This window comes from Poecile atricapillus, chromosome Z, assembly GCF_030490865.1.
Source record: "Poecile atricapillus isolate bPoeAtr1 chromosome Z, bPoeAtr1.hap1, whole genome shotgun sequence".
Classification (NCBI taxonomy): domain Eukaryota; kingdom Metazoa; phylum Chordata; class Aves; order Passeriformes; family Paridae; genus Poecile; species Poecile atricapillus.
The window spans coordinates 93896135-93913472 of record NC_081289.1 but is presented as its reverse complement, the minus strand read 5'-3'; the positions used below and the strand labels follow the sequence as shown (position 1 = coordinate 93913472).

The window sequence follows — 17338 nt, the reverse complement described above, 5'->3', positions numbered from 1 at the left end:
TTCAGCAGAACTTGAATCTTACTGTCGTGGTTTTAAACCAGTAACTAAAAAAATTACTTACTTTTTGCTGTGAGATATGGATTAGAACAAGAGCAAAACAGGCTTAAAACTTAAAAAGGAATAAAGAAAGTTTATTAACAAACTACAAGAATAAGAACACCAGAATAAACTTCCAGAAAACCCTTTTTTCTCTCACTACTTGACTATTTCTTTGTACACATGACAACATAGAGACAAAAAACTTTGGAACTTTGGTGGTTAAAAACAGTCCCAATTCTTGCTACAGCCTTTTCATCAGTCTTTGTAGAGAAACAGAAGTCTCCTTCTGCTAATCTATGGAGTTTCTAACAAGAAAACTATTTCTGTTATAGTTTTCCATTGCCCTGATGCCAGCTGCGCGGAAATCTGTCATCAGATTTTCTCCTCCCATTAGGGATGTCATTTTAAGGATGAGTTATTCAAAGGCAAAAGTCCTCTTTATCTGTCTCTGTGAGCTTTCCTGGAAAACAGTTTTCTCATTGCCCCCAAGGCTTAAAATCTTCGCTCAACTCAGTTCCAGCAACTCACTGTATCACAATTACTCTCTCTTTTGCTCCAAATCCACACTTTGAACGCTCCATTCCTCCCAATATACTGTCATGAATTAAAGGAGTCTTTTCAAACTACTATTGTCTATCTCCATAGCTTTAACAGAAAGATATTTCAGCTGTAAAGCATCTCCTTATTCTCTCTTCCCCATTTAAAACTTAACTCTTTTCCTCACTGTTTTTGGTGGTTTTACGATGTTTTCTTCATGCTGATTGTCTCTCTGTCTTTCTGGGAAAAAGGAGTAATCTCTACGTTTTATCCAGGTAGTAAAAGAATTAAAAGCTTTAGAAAAGCTGCAAGAGTTCATGGTGTCAGGTTTCAGTCCAGCAGCAGAAACTGAAAACTAAACCAGGCTGGCCAGCTCTGCTTTCTTTTCCTCCACCCCTCCACCTTCGTCCTCTGCGGCCTTGTCCAGCCTGGAGGAAGGGGGGGGGGGGGGGGGGGGGGGAATGAGGAGGCCACAACAGAGCCTTGTTACCTTCTCAAAAGCCAGAAACAAAAGAGGACAAGAGAGCTCTGACTGTACATCTTAAGGGGGTGTTCACAGGTTGAATTCACTTTTTAATGGTCAAAACTGCTGTCAATTCTTAGAAATGACTGATAATTGGTCAGGAGGAAAAACTCCCATCAGCCACCAGCAGTTTCAACTTCCTTAACTCTCAAAGCTGTCTTAAAGGTAAAGCCACCCCATGACACCTACCCAAGGATTTGCCAGTGTTTAGAGCTGTCAGTCCAGCTAGGCTGCTGTTGGTCATTCATCACTTATTTCTACTTAGAAGATTTTAAACTCATAAGACACTTTTAAAAAATCTTTTAATTCTATATCCAACATTAAAATAAAGCAGAAGAGTTAAAACTGAAATACTACAGACAAAGCATATGGATTCACATGCACATTTGATAATGATATTGTGATGAACGGGCCAAGAGACCAGCCCTTTTTAAAAAGGCCTTTATTCAACAGGACAGCTCTGGGGTGGAGGCCTGAGGGGTCGCACACATCACCACTGTTCCCGCAGGACACCACAGAACGGAACGATCCCTGCAACTTTATCACTAAGAGCAGAGCTACGCCTTCCTTCCTCACAGCTAGTCCCCAGGAAGATTCTTTTGCTTGGTCTCGTAGTCTAGGGTGTCATCCTAGTTGAGTCCCCTCTGGTTATGTCGGCCTCTGGAGGGAAGTCAGAGGACTCTTCTGGGTCTTCTTCGTTCAATGGTACTGTTTTTATTCCTTCCCTTTTGTGTGGCTCGTTGTCTCGGGGTTTTTTCCAGTTTGGGTGCGTCCCATGAGTCTCTGGTCTCTCTCATTTACATGAAAGTCCTTATGTCATCCTCCTCCTCAGGGCCCAACTGAACAAGGTACAGCAGCTTGGGGCAGGGGTACAGTGTTGCCATGTGGGAGTCGAGGAGCAGTGGGGGCAGGGCCTGGCTGAACGCGGAATAAGAAACACAGGGTACAGCAACTTGGCAGTGGGGGCAGGGCCTGGCTGAACAAGGAACAAGAAACATGGGGTACAGCAATTTGGGACAGGAATACAAGGTAAGTAAGCCTGGGACAGGGGTACAAGGTAAGTTAGGGGTTTACAAACAGTAACTGTAACATGTTAACAATCTTCTAATTATTCTTAACAGATATGTACCTTTTTAATAGAATTGTAAACAAATGTAAACTCATTAAGATAATAATGTAAACTATTTAATACATCATGAAGCACTATAACAGCAAAGAGTTTCACAATTTTTAGACAGCATTTGGATAAAGGAAATGGTTGTATTAGAGGATATCTCTGGGCTACTGATAGGTTTATTCTGCTAAGATTACAAAATCAGTAATTGAAATGTACCTTCTAATATGAAATTTCAAAAGAGAAAGGAATTTTTAAGCTTAGAAAAAATGTGAAACCAATTTAAAATTTTGATTTTAAAAAATTTCGCTGGACTTTACATTGGGAATCTCATGTGCCAAAGCCAGCTATGTCTGTCTCCCTTGCTGTGATTCTTGTTCCATTCAGACTACAGAGAGTTTCACAGACTCCTGAGACATACTTTCACGCAAAATGTTACACATCTTTTCTGTGCAGTTCAAAAAATTCCCCCATAATTTGGAAGCATTTAACATTCCACCTCTGATAGACTTCCTTGAAAAATCTACCATTACAGCAGCGTTTGCTTCTCACAGAAGCTGAAGAAAGACTAGCGTGACACTCCTATCACTGTCACACAGCACATACTTGGAATTAAAAGCTGTGGCTATGCTAGCTACATAGGAACATGAACAAGTAGCCAGATGCTTGGTTAAATTACACAAATTTATACCAGAAAAATTGTAACTCCATGCATATTTTTGTACTTGTCCCCAGGATTAGGGACAGACTGGAGGGTAAGGGAGCAGAATAAGCAGGAGTAAGTGGTGCTGTGTCACTCAAAGTCCTTCCTTTTCATCTCCCAACTAGCTTTATCCAGTTTAGTTCACATTTTGGTGGAAATGGTTTTACTCTTGATATCCTTTGTCTCTCAGCTTCACTTATTCTGTTAGATTGTTTGTTAATCAGCTGAACTGAGATGGGCTAAACTCTTCAAAATAGATTAGTCACAAAAGGTAAGTCTTTAAAGAAAGCCAACACCAGCAGTGCTCACAGAATCATGCTCATCTAGAGATTACTCTACTTGTATTGATGGTTCTCTCTTTACAGGAAATGCTGGCTCAGGAATGACCTTTCCTAAACCGTGTCCTAAATTACACAGTGACTCAGAGGGCTGCCTGATTTCATTGACAGATAGCTATCCAGCAATTGTAGGTTCACTACCACTTTAGTGAAAGCAACAACATCAGCTAATGTTAAGAGCTGTTTTTCAGAGAAATCCCAGAGTAGCCAAAGACAAGAGCAGCTGTAGTGAACTTTATCCATTTTAGCAATGGCATACAATGTCTTACATTTCTCTCCCAAGATTTTCAGGTTTCTGCAGCAAGATGGCAGGTTTCACTAGGAATTGGCTGTATGGAAACACACCAAGCTTTCTTCTTAATTCTTCTTTTTATGCTCCAGACAATGGAGATGAAATGGAAGGAGTACAAATTCTTGTTTCAGTTTGTATCCACTATAATTTCTCTGCTTCACCCTCCTCTTTTGATGGATCTTACTTCCTTACACAATACACACCTCATTTTTCCCTTTCGGACCCCAAAACCAGCCATGCCCACAGGGTTCATGACACCACTAAACAGCAACACTACACTGTCTCCTTTCCTGTGGGAGCACCTCACAGACTGGAATGTCCAACCAGCTGATTTTGAAGTCATGGTGGCTGCTAGCTGAAGATTTCCCATCAAAACCAAATCAAGAAGTAACACTGGGCGCTACCTTCTGCTCTGATAGCTGGTGGGACATTTCTATGTATTATTCCTTAGGACGAGTTTTTGCTTTTTTTGTATTTTCAGTGCCACTGCTGGGAGAAATACCTGTAAATAAAGCCTGAGCTAATACATTCACAAGGCCAAAGGGGTACATAATCTCTTTCCTAATTTTCTAATTTAGCAAGATGACCTAACAGACTGAAAGCAGAAGGGATACTGGAGTTAATGAGTGACTAGGAAGCAGGACTTCAGAGAGGATCACCGGGAAGGACACCTGGTATCGGGCTGTATGAAACCCTGTCGGCATCTTGAGGAGTCACAGAAGTGCAGGTGACTGCCTTCTGGGTGACAGAGGCTTTCTTACCTTCAAGCCAGTATGTGACCATGTCTCCTTTCCCCTAAGGAAGAATATTAGTCATGGGGTTATAACACTATCTGTCCTTTATGAAATAATTTTCTTACTACAACTCAAAACAAGTCCCAAAAAGAGAAATACGTGCTTGTCAGCCACTTTACATAGAGGAAAAATGAGGCATAAAACATTTCCTTAAAAGATAATACCAGTATATGCTAGTTTTGCATTAACATTTTGCTAGTTAACATTAAGTGGAAAAAAAAAAAAAAAGCCTCCTACAAAAATAACTTTTCTAGAAAAAGCTACTAAAATCTTCCTCTGTACCTAAATAAACCCCAATAGCTAACTAACTCTAAAAATTAACAACTTTTAAACCATTTAAAAGCTAAGTCCGCCTCTGTAAATTCTACATTTTAGAAAACAAACAAACCCAAGAAACTTCTCTCCTCCTCCCTGCCCTGCCCCTGCCGTTGTCCCAAGCCAAAGTCCACCAAGCCCCAAAAATCCAGGCTAAAGCAGGCCCCCTCAAAGCAGGCCAAGCAGAGAGAGGGGCTGGCACAACCTAAAATCCATCACTGTAACTCATTCAACCTCTGCCCATAACCATCTGCAAGCCTAAGCAAGATACTAACCCTTTCACTGCACAAATAAAACCTACAAACCTCAGTCTGCCCTGCAGTGAAAAAAGAAAATAAAGTAAAAACACATAAAAAAAACCCACATAAAAACACTAAAATTGATTTTAAAAAAATCAAGTTCTAAATTAAAAAGTTTTAAACTACTCTAATATTACAACTAAAAATTATTTTAATAAAGCCATAAAAATAAACTATAATACAATAAAATATCCCCTTTAATTCATAAAAAATGTAAAGAAAGAAAATATTCAAACTATAAATAGAAGAAACCATAATAAAACAAAACAAATGTTAAAAAAGTTATCCCATAAAAAAATTAAACAAAAAAAAAAAAATTAATAAAAGCCCTTTACCCCAGAAAGAAAAAAACCCCTCTATTTAAAAAAAAAATCACAAAAATAAAACAAAAAACCTTTACTTTTAAACAACTCATCCTTAAAATAATACCCCATAAATTAACATAAACCATAAACTCAGCTGTGTGAAGGCTGTAAAAATAAAAAAAAAAAACTTCACAATTGCAATTTTTTTCCAAACAACTACTGTTTATAAAAATAAAGACAAAAAATCTATTTCTTATTAAAAAAATCAAGCAAAAAAATTCTAAAAAATTTTATTCTAATTATTTTTATTTTTTAATTATATTAATAAAATTTTATTCATACCTTTTAAATTTAAACCTATTTTACCCTCCTCCTAATCCATATCTCACAACAAAAAATAAATAAATACACTAATAATTTTAACCAACACTAAACCTACCACATTATTTAATACATTAACAAAAATCTCAACAAACCTAAACCACTACACAGTAGTATCAATTAAAATAATTCTTTGAAGTCCCATCCAAAACTGGCTCCACAAGTATGTTAATTCTCTTGTGGAACTCACATGATGATTTGTCATGTCTCTGAAGGACTTTTCTTTATTTCAAGCAGTTGTAACAGTGAATGTGCTATGCAGGACTTCCAAGCTTGACTAAGTCCTTCATCTCTGACTTACCAGGTTTGTCCCATGAACAAGAGCATGGAACTGGTCCTGGCTTAAAATGTGAACATGGTCTCTTCAGGTACTAGAATTAGTCTAACCAAAGCACTGTGAGGTATAGAGGACTAGAATATATAGGGAACTGCATGGGTTAAAATTCAGGGACTCCAGAGCACTTTCACACTCTCCTCTCTGAAAAGCTGACTGTAAATGTTGCATACACACCTTGACTTGTAAATTCCCACGGCATACTAACACATACTCTCCAATCTGCTCCAACAGCTGGTATGCACTTGAACTGCACTGTATTTTAAGAGCTGGAAAGAAAGTTAAATATCATATTAGCAAACAATTTATAAATCTAAGACAGATCCATCTCCCAAAGTGTGTCAAAAATTTCAGGACTCATTAATGAACTCCCCCTTGGTTTTTTTTTTCAAGTCTTTGCTTTCATTCCTTGTTATTTGTTCTTCAGAATGTTTGCGTACAAGCTCTAGTATCCCGGCCTGTTTGTAAGAGCATCTCAAGACAAATATGGGGCTGTCAACAAGCACTACTCTTCACATTCTGCATCTAATAATATTTTTGTACTCTTCACAGTTATCTATCTTTGCTACTGATAAGCATCCTTTTTATCTGATGAAGAAAACCATACACAGTTGTACCTCCTGGTCAATAAAGAGCCAGTGCTTTCTTTGCACATTCAGTTTTCAGCAAAGTCTAAACATTAAAGAAGCAGCCATCCGTGCTCTGACTCCAAACCTTTAATTTAAGACATATGGAAGAGATTATATTAACATAATTCCACAATTTTTTAAACCATGTGGTTTTTCCTTAGTTGAAATTTTATCTTCATGTAAACCATGTAAACCTCGCCTGTCTTGCCTTTTGCAAATGATGGAGGAAGGACCAAGAAGGAGGACAGATAGAAGAAATTCTACTTTTGCTGAAAAGCAAACTTTTACCAAAAATTTTAAAAAATTTCAAAAAAGGTTTTTTTAACCTGTAACATTCTGTGACACAGAGCCAATCATAATGCTTCTTTGTTTAAAAAAAAATCCCAGATGATAGTAGGATTGGCTAAGATTGTCTGACTGATTTTTCCTATATCAGAAAATGACATTTCTATAATGTCCACTTTTATTTGTTTACATGTTTTTAGAGTCTCGGAACATTGTCTGTAGATCAGGAGATATATGTTCTAACATATATATATGTATGAGATGCGTATCTCAGAAATATTCTTTGCGGTAGATACATTATATTTCAGCTTGTCAGCTTGCTTGAAAACAAGACACTAGCACTCAGATACTAGGTAATAGCATTTTTAATGCACATTGCTAGTAATTAATCTATTTTAAACCAATCATCTTAGGGTTAAAACTTGGTAATGTAATTTGAGGTCCTCAGTATGTGGCCAGAAGAAGAGGGAGAGAAAACAAAGGCTTGAAAGATAAATGTTCTCTTTATTTCTAAGTCTATAGTGTTGATGCACCATCTAAGAAAGAAACTGGCACACAGAGCGAAAGATAACCTGTGAATGATGGAAGCAGATTTTGAAGGTATTAGTTTTAAAGGAGTTCAGATAAGATGACAAAAGAAGTATGAAAGGAGTTATCTGGGAGACTGGCAGAAAAAAAATGAAGTTATATGTGTTCCACCCAGGTTAGTGTTCGCTTTCTAAAAACAAAAATATTGAGAAGGAATGGATGCCAGTTATTCTCAAATCCTTTCAAAACTTTCAAATCCATCATTTAGGACCATTCCCCTGCCTTTCTGCCTTGTTTTTAGTGGATCAAAATAGATATTGAAGGCATCAGTTTTTACCATTAAATTAAACTTGAAGAATCTTGTATGTGCCTAGTTCATTTACAATGCATTGCAATGTGAGCCATAAAACTACTCAAATTTGTTTCAAGAATGAAAGGAGACAAGCAATGAGGGTTTTGTGACATTGAATCACTCTATTTTTTTTTTCTTTCAGTTCTTGTAGATCAGCTAAAATATTTTAGAATCTGAGATTCAAATGTTCATATTGGCTAAAGACAAAGCTTGCTAAGTAAACTTGGAGTAAACTTCCTGTTATCTCTTAGGAAGAAGCAGTGAGAATACCTCCACAGAAATTCTGTTTAGACTCTTTTCTAGAGGACACATACATATTACATAAGTAATATGTATTCATACATATTACATACATACATATTACATTACATTACATACATATTAAAATAAATAATTAACTAACAATATTCAAAAGTATATACAGTCTTCTACAATACATATACAGCTCCCATGGTGTCCTACTGTTTCTTGTATTCTCCATTACAGAAAGTTATAAGAAATAAAAAAGGAGTAATGAAAATATTTTTACCATGAATCCACCTGGGTGCCAGGAACAAATAGAAACAGTGAACATAACCACTTGCCTCTCATTTTGTTTTATTTCTACCTTTTTTTATTGTAGAGAACTTCAAAGCCACAAAAATCCCTTTCTGAGACTTGAGAAATAAGGGGATCTGGTTACAAAAACAGTTGTAGAGAATACCACTCAAATTATTCGTCCCTAGGCAGACTGGACCTAGATATCAAGAACCTCTTTACAGGATTCAGAATCATTTGAATAGGTCAGGACTCAAAACTCAGCCTAACATTTTTAAAGAACTAATTCAGGGATGATTAAAACCCCACCTGCAGTTTGTTCCTTATTACCTTCACTGGTAGATTCCATCCTGGAAGCTGTGTTCACAGTATCTCCAAATAAACAGTACCGTGGCATTTTTGTTCCAACAACTCCAGCTACAACTGCCCCTGTTAAGAAATAGAAAACAAGACATTTTGTTTTTATAAATCATATAATCAGTCATACAGCCTTGAGCCTGCTTCCCACACTATCTTAAATCTAATTTGTTAACCAGATAAAGCCTGAGCGTCAGTATTGTCTTTACATGGGTTACAAATCTGTCTTACAAGTGATTTAAAACATAGAAGATATGATTTCTTGGTAAGACAATGTGTGCTGATTAGTTGGAAAATGCTGGGCTGCACAGGACACGTCCAACTCTGTCTGTCTATCAAGAAGGAGTTGCAATCATACATCAAATTAAATCAGGGAGCTAGGACTCTGAGAGTGAAGGCTAGATCAGAGTGTCAAAAAACAACTCACTGTTTTGAGAACAGCTGACAAGAAAAAACAACAGATACAGAATGGTAGTTCTAACTCACATCAGCAAAGGCACAAGTGTTGTGGGATGTTTCCAATGTTGTATGCAAAACTGAGGTACCAATATCCCATGTATCAAATAAATTATTCTGTTGGGATGACCTCTGTATTGTGTTCCACTGCATATAAAAATACTAACTTTTTTTTTTTTTAATGGAGAAGAAATGGCCACTACAGATCCTTTTGTAAGGCCAGAGGAAGAATCTTTTGCAGCTTTCTCAACATACCTGAATGTATTCCTGCTCTTATCTTTAGGAGGGTATTGGGCTTGTGTGGAATCTTAAAAATCTTGCAGACATTCAGAAGATCTAAAGCCATGCTTGCAATCTCACCAGCATGAAGGATCCCATTCTCCTTGGGTACTCCCGACACCACCATATCTTAACACAACAATGCAAATGTGTTAACCTCTGGCATTGCACACAGATTTACTAAAGTGTACTGACTACAATAAAAAAAATAAATATTAAAAGATAAAAAAAAAGAAAGAAGCCCTGTTTCTTCATATCCCAAGGCACACTGTGCCTGCTGAGCAAAGAAGGACAGAAACAAATGAAGGCTAGGGCAATGGTTCATGTGTGGAATTACCTTAGGTATGAAAAATTTTGTATTTCCATCTTATTTTTACATAAGATTTATTCCCTCCAATCCTTTCTTTCTTTGTTCATCCTCCCCTCCACTGAGAATGCTTAAAGTGGGACAGGCAGTGCAGATGCACCTTTTTCATTGGGCAGATATTATAAAAAAGGGCAATGAATCCTACTAGACATTGTCCTATGCTTCCTGCACTATGCTTTAAAAACTGATGACAGATTCTTGGGGTCCCAGAGTGCTGAGCTGGACAGCCAAGACTGTGAGAATGATAAACTCCCACTAAAACCTGAATATATGTGGGATTTGCTGCTCTAGTTTGGTCCCTGTAAATCTATGGCATGTGATGGGATTCATCCCATAGTGATCAAAGAACTGGTGAAGTCATTGTAAGATCTCTGAAAATGCTTTTTGAATGGTCGTGGAAATCTGGAGAGGTCCTAGTCTACTGGAAGCTGGCAAATGTCCAAACTTTCAAGAATGGGAAGAGGGACGACCCTGCAAACTACAGGCCGGTCACTTTAACTTCAGTGCCCAGCAGAATTCTGGAGAAGTTTTTTCTGGGAGGTAATGAAAAATATCTGAAAGACAACACAGTCATTGGTCACAGCCAGAATGGCTTCATAAGCAGAAAGTCCTGATTGTGAAATCTGATTTTCTTTTATGACAGGATAACCCACCCAGGTGATGAAGGGAAGTCAGCTGATATAATCTTTTTGGATTTCAGTAAAGCTTTTTGATACTGCTTTTCCCAGGATCCTTCTGGACAAACTGTCTGGCATGCAACTGGATAAGCACATCACAGGATGGGTGAGCAGCTGGCTCAGGGGTCAGGCACAAAAGGTTACTGTGAATGGAGTGACATCAGACTGGTGACATATCACTAGGGGAGTTTCATGGGGCTCCATCCTCAGCCCTGTGCTCTTCAACACCTTCATAAATGGCGTGGACACAGAATTGGAAGAGATACTGAGTCTGCCAGTGCTACTAAATTGCCTCACAAGCATAAAGGCCCTGCTAAGAGTCCCTGAGAAATTAGAGGACTGGGCAATCAACAACGTGTTTAAGTGTTAGATTCTGCTCCAGGGATGGGGCAACCCTGGATGTGCAGACAGACTAGGAAAGGAGAGGCTAGAAAGCAGAAATGAGTGCAGGAAAGGGAGCTGGGGATCCTGGTTGAAGCTGACCCTGAGCCAGCAGTGCCCTGGCAGCCAGGAGGGCCCCGGTGTCCTGGGGTGCATCAGGCCCAGCATCACAGCCGGGCAAGGGAGGGGATTGTCCTGCTCTGCTCTGAGCTTGGGCGGCCCCACCTCGAGTGCTGGGGACAGCTCTGGGTGCCACAATGTAAGAAAGACACTGAGCTGTTGGAGAGTGTCCAAATGACAACCACAAGGAGAGTGAAGGGCCTTGAGGTGAAGCCATATGAGGAGTGGCTGAGGTCACTCGGTCTGTTCAGCCTGGAGGAGACTGAAGGGACACCTCAATTCAGTGACAGCTTCCTTGTGAGCGGAAGAGGAGGGGCAGGCACTGATCTCTGCTCTGTGGTGACAGTGACAGGACCTGAGGGGATGCCCTGAAGCTGTGTCAGGGGAGGTTTAGGCTGGATATCAGGAGGAGGTTCTTCACCCAGAGAGTGGCTGGGCACTGGAACAGGGTTCTCAGGGAAGTGATCACAGCACGAAGCCTGACAGAACTCAAGAAGTTGGACAACAATGTCAGGTAGATGGTGTGACTCTTTAGGATGGTGCTGTGCAGGGCCAGGAGTTGGACTCTATGATCCTTGATCCTATGATATCCCTTCCAACTCAGAATATTCTATGATTCTTTGATTCTGTTACTGTGTAGAGCAAGCAACTTATGTTTTAGGGATCTGTGGGTTGCATTTCTTTCAGGAATTTTATGATGTGTTCAATAGTTCCATGGAGAAAAAAGAGTGGTCTTTTTTTCCCCATATCTCTTATAGGTATTCTGTCTGTCTCATCCAAAAGCCCTGTTAGATTTCTTTAGGTTTTATGGAACTCCATTTTAATCATAGTTGATCCCCAGCAGATTGCCACGGTAGCAAATATAAAGCCATTTCCCTACAAAACTCAAAAAGAGGCAGTCAAGCCCCTACAGTGCATTATGAGAAAGAAGATTGTTATGGTTTTTTTGTTTGCAAAAAAGACAGATAATAAACCTTAGGGTATGGCATCTACGATCTCATATAAAGGTCATTTGTTTAGTTGTGTTCCTGTCATACAGAACTGGGATTAATATGCTGCCAAGACTTAAAACCAGACCTCACTAATCACAGGAACCAAATAAACAGCAGCAGTATTTTACTCAATTAATTTGTCCGATTCACAATTATTATTATTATTATTATTATTATTATTATTATTATTATTATTATTATTATTATTATTATTATTATTATTATTATTATTATTATTATTATTATTATATGTTGCATTATCAATCCTACAAATGACAAAAGGTATGCAGGAAAATGTTCCTGAAGTTTGCTAGGGCTCTGGTAGGACTCATCTCCTGATTGTTTTATTTGGTCTTCCCAGTGGTAAGAAGCTTTCTAAACCTCCTTCAGCTGTTCTTGTCACCAGAGAGTCTCTATCTTAATGCCCCAAGCCCCATCTTTGTCCACAGCTCAAGGAACTTACAGGCATCTCCTATTGTCTCCACCTTATAGACATCATAGTTATCTATGATTTCATCAAAAGTGGTATAAAGTTTGTTCAAGAGATCTACCACTTGGTATGGTGTGCTACTGCTGGACAGCTCAGTGAAGCCAACAATGTCACTGTTAAAACAACAGAAAGAATGTGATCATCCACTGTCCTAATCATTGCTGATTAGTAATCTTAAATACACAGTAAAAATTTCTCAATGCAATTACATCAACCTTTTCTTTTCAATAATTCTTTCACTAAGATTCTTACTGGATAGTTTTGTCTTTATTTATTTATATTTACAAAAGACTCCATTAAAAAAAATGGACTGACCCAAGTCTTTTTGCTTATCAATGCAGTAAAGCCATTTACAGGTAGACTTTAATCTGGAACAGACTAAGCAGTCTTCAATTTTGGGTTATGTATAAATGAAAAAAAGAGAACTTGATATCTGTTCATTTATGACAAGTGAAGGCATGCCATTTATATGTTGCTTCCTGTACACATAAAAAAAAATTAAATTGTAAATCCATGTGGACTTTAAAGATAGATAAATTTACTTTACACAGGCTAAATGGTGGATTCTTTACTTAGACCTATCTTATGAAACATATATTCATGCATGTGTAACACATGTAAAGTGATGTGCTGCTGTTTGTTAACGCTCCAGAGTAATGTAATTTTTTATTTAAGTAATTATAATGATAAATAGGGAGGTGTGAAAATTTTGAAAGACTTTTTTTTACAGATCCACCTGTTACAGTAAATAGCAGTTTAGATATAAATTCTGTACTCAGTTACTCTATTTAGATATAAATTCTGTACTCTACTGGAGCTTCACCTCCACTAGAAGCCTAGAAGTTTCTTCAGTAGGAGTTAGCTCTAGTCCTATCTTTCAATTTTATTTACCTGAAGAAGATGGTGGCACTTGAATAACTTTGAGCTTGTGCATGTTTTCCCTGCCTGAGATCATCTGCTACTTGTTTTGGTAACATACCTGTTGTAGAAAGTAGAGCATTGTAATTTTTTTACATGCATAAAAGAATACATTAAACATAACATGTTGGTTTAAAGGCACAAAAAATGTTCATAAATGCAAAATGTTATGAAAATGAGAAAACACTTTTGCATCAAAATCTGCTCTGCTGTAATGTGAGAATTCACAATAAATCTCACTGATAACACATCCAGATTTTTCACATGGCCCATAACTTTTAGACCAAAAAAACAGTACCTACACATTCCAAGAAAGAGTAAGGTTAGATTCTAATGGTGTGATCTGGGATTTTACTAATTTCTTCTTTGTTAACTCTTTGCTAGTGTCTTCTACCTGCGTTAGGTTTGTTTATTCTCTCTTCCCTGTTTTGTTTTTTTTTTTTAATCATCTTTGCCCCTCCTATCTTGCACTTTCACATCCCTTTGTTTTTTCCTCTCATACATGCTATTCCCATCTCTTTATGCCTTTTTTTCTTACAGAATTCTGAAACATACACTGCCATCAAAAGTAACCAGCTACAATTCCACAACATTTATAACTATGTAAAAGGCCTGCCACAGTGATGCAAAGTCAGAACACCGTGGATTTTGGGCCAAAGCTCTCAGATGAGTGTACCGATTTCTAAAGGGGAAATACAGAAAGTAGCTAAATATCTTTCCAGATTTGCAAGAAAAAAGTATATTCATTCTTTGCTAGCTAAATGTTACCTATTAAATAATCACCTATCAAAAGGTTATTGTTTGTAGTTACACACCTGAAATAAAATTATTGAGAAGAATGTTCAGTATTTTTTTCTTTGTAACTTACTGTACAACAGACGATCAGTCTTCTGTTTTTCATGCATTAAATCCTGAGTTCTCTCAGAAACTAGTATCTCCAGATGTTTGTTGTATTTCTCCATCTAAATAACAGAGAATTTTCCAAAATTTTTCAAAAATTCATCTTTTAACTGAAACAGATGCCTAGTTGGATAGGATTTAAGTATTTGAATGATTCTGTTTTGAAAACATTCAGACATAAAAAAGGGGACAGGTCTAAGACGCTTGACACTTTTTTACAAAATCCAAAGATCAGATTTCTCCTTAAGTAAATTTATGAATCTAGACTCAAGGTTGTTGCTTACAGACAAGACAGCAGGAGGCAATTTCAGCTTTTCAAATTTCATGCAAACTATAGGGGTCAAATGCAACGCAGAGAGCAACCTGCAGACAAAATCTTAACAAAACAAAAGGTATCTAAATCTCAATCTTTTATCAAAAGGTCACGATGCTCTTTCATAAACTACTGAGTCACAGGAAATGAGGAATACAGTTTGCAAGCAACATTTGACAGACAAAAAAAATTGTTCAACCCTGAAGAAGCTGAGAAAGTTAAAAAACTGAATGAGGACGAAAGCTGGGTTTCAAGCAGAACTACAGCGACAGTTAACCCAAAAGAACTGAACAAGTAACTGTGGATTTCTTCACCAAACAAAGACAATAAGATAAAAAAGAAAAACAACCCTAAGGATAGAGGTAGAAGTTACTGAAAGTGAGCAGATTGGATTGGATTAAAGATCTAAATTTACCAGAGTCATCATCATGTCAACAGGGCTAACAGGATTCATCTTGTACAGTGTTTTCTTGACTTGCTCAAATGTAGGCCTTTGAGATGGATTACTTTTTCTGCACCTTTCAATTAACTGCAGAAGGGAAAGAAAGTGAGAAAAGCAAACAGCCATTATTATTCCAAGCACAAGCAGTATCTTAAGTTAATGCGTCTGTTTCCTTGGTGCCAACTGGCTGTGTGGAGCTCTGTCTGCAGCTGGTGAAAAACATTAGAGCTGTACTGAATCTTCTGGAGTTGTACAGGTTCTTGCTGGATGAAAGATACCAGCTCATGAAAATGCTGCTGTGGGAAATCATGAGTAAGAGATACACATTCCTTCTGCTGAACACTGCTTAAGCTCTCGTCTCGTGCTGTTGTGCTGTTGGAGTCACATACTGTTTTCAGAGGACTAGTCTGTATACAAATTTCACAAAGGATTAAGAGCTAAAGAACCCCTTAAGAATGTTATAATCTTTTAATCTTTCTGATTAAAAGCCTGTGCTACTAAGGAGAAGTACTTTTACATTTATGTTGCTACAAACCAGCAAAGGTGAATTATATAGCAGTTAAACTGAAATGAGGATGACCCCATCTTGTTCTGATTTAATTAAACTAGGAGGGGATGTACTTTATTGAGGCTACTGAAGAGAAAGACTTGTTGCATAAGAAACAAACCAAACTCATAATTTGCCTAAGACAGACTTCATTATGTGAAATCCCTCTGTCAGTAAGCTAGATATTACTAACATAAAATATGTATGGAATTCAACACTTTATAATAAAATGAAATGGCACAAAAATTAACGATTGGATATTAAAAACATAATCTATTACACTGGCAGCTGGAGGGGGCAACTGAATCTTTCACTGTCACAATGACAGGTTTTTTTATTATAGATTTTAAATATTATCATTTTGCCTTGTTTGAGGTATACTTCTTGATTTCTGGGTTATTTATAGTTATCAAAGGTAATATTGCCATAAAACTTCTATGACGTGTTGTAAATTCACTTCAATAAATGATTTTTATACACAGTATTGTATTTTACTCACCTCTACATAATCTGTGGGACACGGGCAAGAATTCTCAGCTTTTCCTGAAATTAATTCTGCCAAAGGTAGGCACCAAGAACATTCAGCTGAATGCACATCATCTTTCTAGAGAAAAAATGTTTCAGAACAATATTGAAACAAGTGTTATGGTTCTCCTGCCAGCCACTGAAAATATATTACTATTATCATCATCACGTTTATAACATCTTCCCTATCACTTCTAAGTCAGCTTTTTTTTTACATAAGAGCACAAGGGAGAAGAAAGGATAAAAAAAACCAACTATAACCCAGTCTAAAATGGGTCAACTTGTCTAAAAGCTTTTTCATGGCTCACAGGCTTTAATCTCAATGTTTATATGACATAACTTTTGAAACAAACAAATACCTGGCAAGATATCGGGAAACTTTTAAGAGACCACAGGGACTATATTAGTCTATTCTCACAAACTGTGAGAACTGGAAAAATGGTAGTTTCAAGTCTTCATTGTTACAATTCTTGTTAAGCAAATTATTTCAGAGAGAACATGGTTATACATCCAGACCATCTGCTTTCAATTTCAAGGTGCATTTCTTTTGTGTTTGCTATTTAGCAGTGATCAAAAGACACATGGAAAACAGACATTTTCATTATGGAGAGCAGCTAATTTGTTTTTCTAGGTTATTCTTATCACTAAGATTCCACTAAAGGGCCTGTAAATTACAGGAAAAGGAAGAAGCAGAAGAAAAAGGAAGATATTAATACATACATTCTCCCTGCATCCACCTAGCCAGTATGCCTCACAAAACTAATCAAAAGGCAGTTTTGGAGCTACATTATTTTTATCATACGCTCTTCTGCAAAGCTCTGAAGTTTCAGTTCCATGGGAACTGAACTGGTATTCATAAGCTCAAAAAGTAACTCAAAGGTGCAGTAGCTCAAATTATGGTTTGTATCATCAGCAGAAGCAGAAACAAAGCTGTCATATTCTACAGATAGTTCATATTTACTTACTGTCAGAGGGTCACTTCTTGTGGCAATTTCTAGTAAAATGATGGCATAACTGCAGAATAAAAATGAAGAAAAATCTTAATGCAATAACAGTTAATTGAGTCAGTGATTTCTTCTTCTCATCATTTCTTTTTCTTCCCCATTCTATGACTGAAAGCCCAGTATCTCAAAAAGAATGACAGCAATGGTACTGCTACTTCTTACTACTTTGTGTTTTCAGAGGTCTGTTACTGAATGTTTCATAGCATTTCCCTCTCATGATTGTAAGTACCAGAGATGTTCGAGTTTGAGGGAGAGCAAAGCAATT

At 37.3% G+C, this 17338-nt stretch overlaps 1 protein-coding gene across 1 annotated transcript in view; it reads right to left on the bottom strand.

Annotated features, from left to right (window-relative positions):
- Window positions 1–4191: 4191 nt before the first annotated feature.
- Window positions 4192–17338, bottom strand: part of LOC131572620 (atrial natriuretic peptide receptor 2-like) — a 36701-nt gene continuing 23554 nt past the window's right edge. Inside the window, exons 14-23 of the mRNA XM_058825869.1 lie at window positions 17035–17083; window positions 16044–16148; window positions 14971–15084; window positions 14211–14304; window positions 13316–13403; window positions 12398–12537; window positions 9374–9526; window positions 8636–8734; window positions 6152–6243; window positions 4192–4341 (exon numbers count right to left, since the gene is read on the bottom strand). Coding sequence (XP_058681852.1) covers window positions 4192–4341; window positions 6152–6243; window positions 8636–8734; window positions 9374–9526; window positions 12398–12537; window positions 13316–13403; window positions 14211–14304; window positions 14971–15084; window positions 16044–16148; window positions 17035–17083 — 1084 coding nt within the window. The remainder of the gene's footprint in view (window positions 4342–6151; window positions 6244–8635; window positions 8735–9373; window positions 9527–12397; window positions 12538–13315; window positions 13404–14210; window positions 14305–14970; window positions 15085–16043; window positions 16149–17034; window positions 17084–17338) is intronic.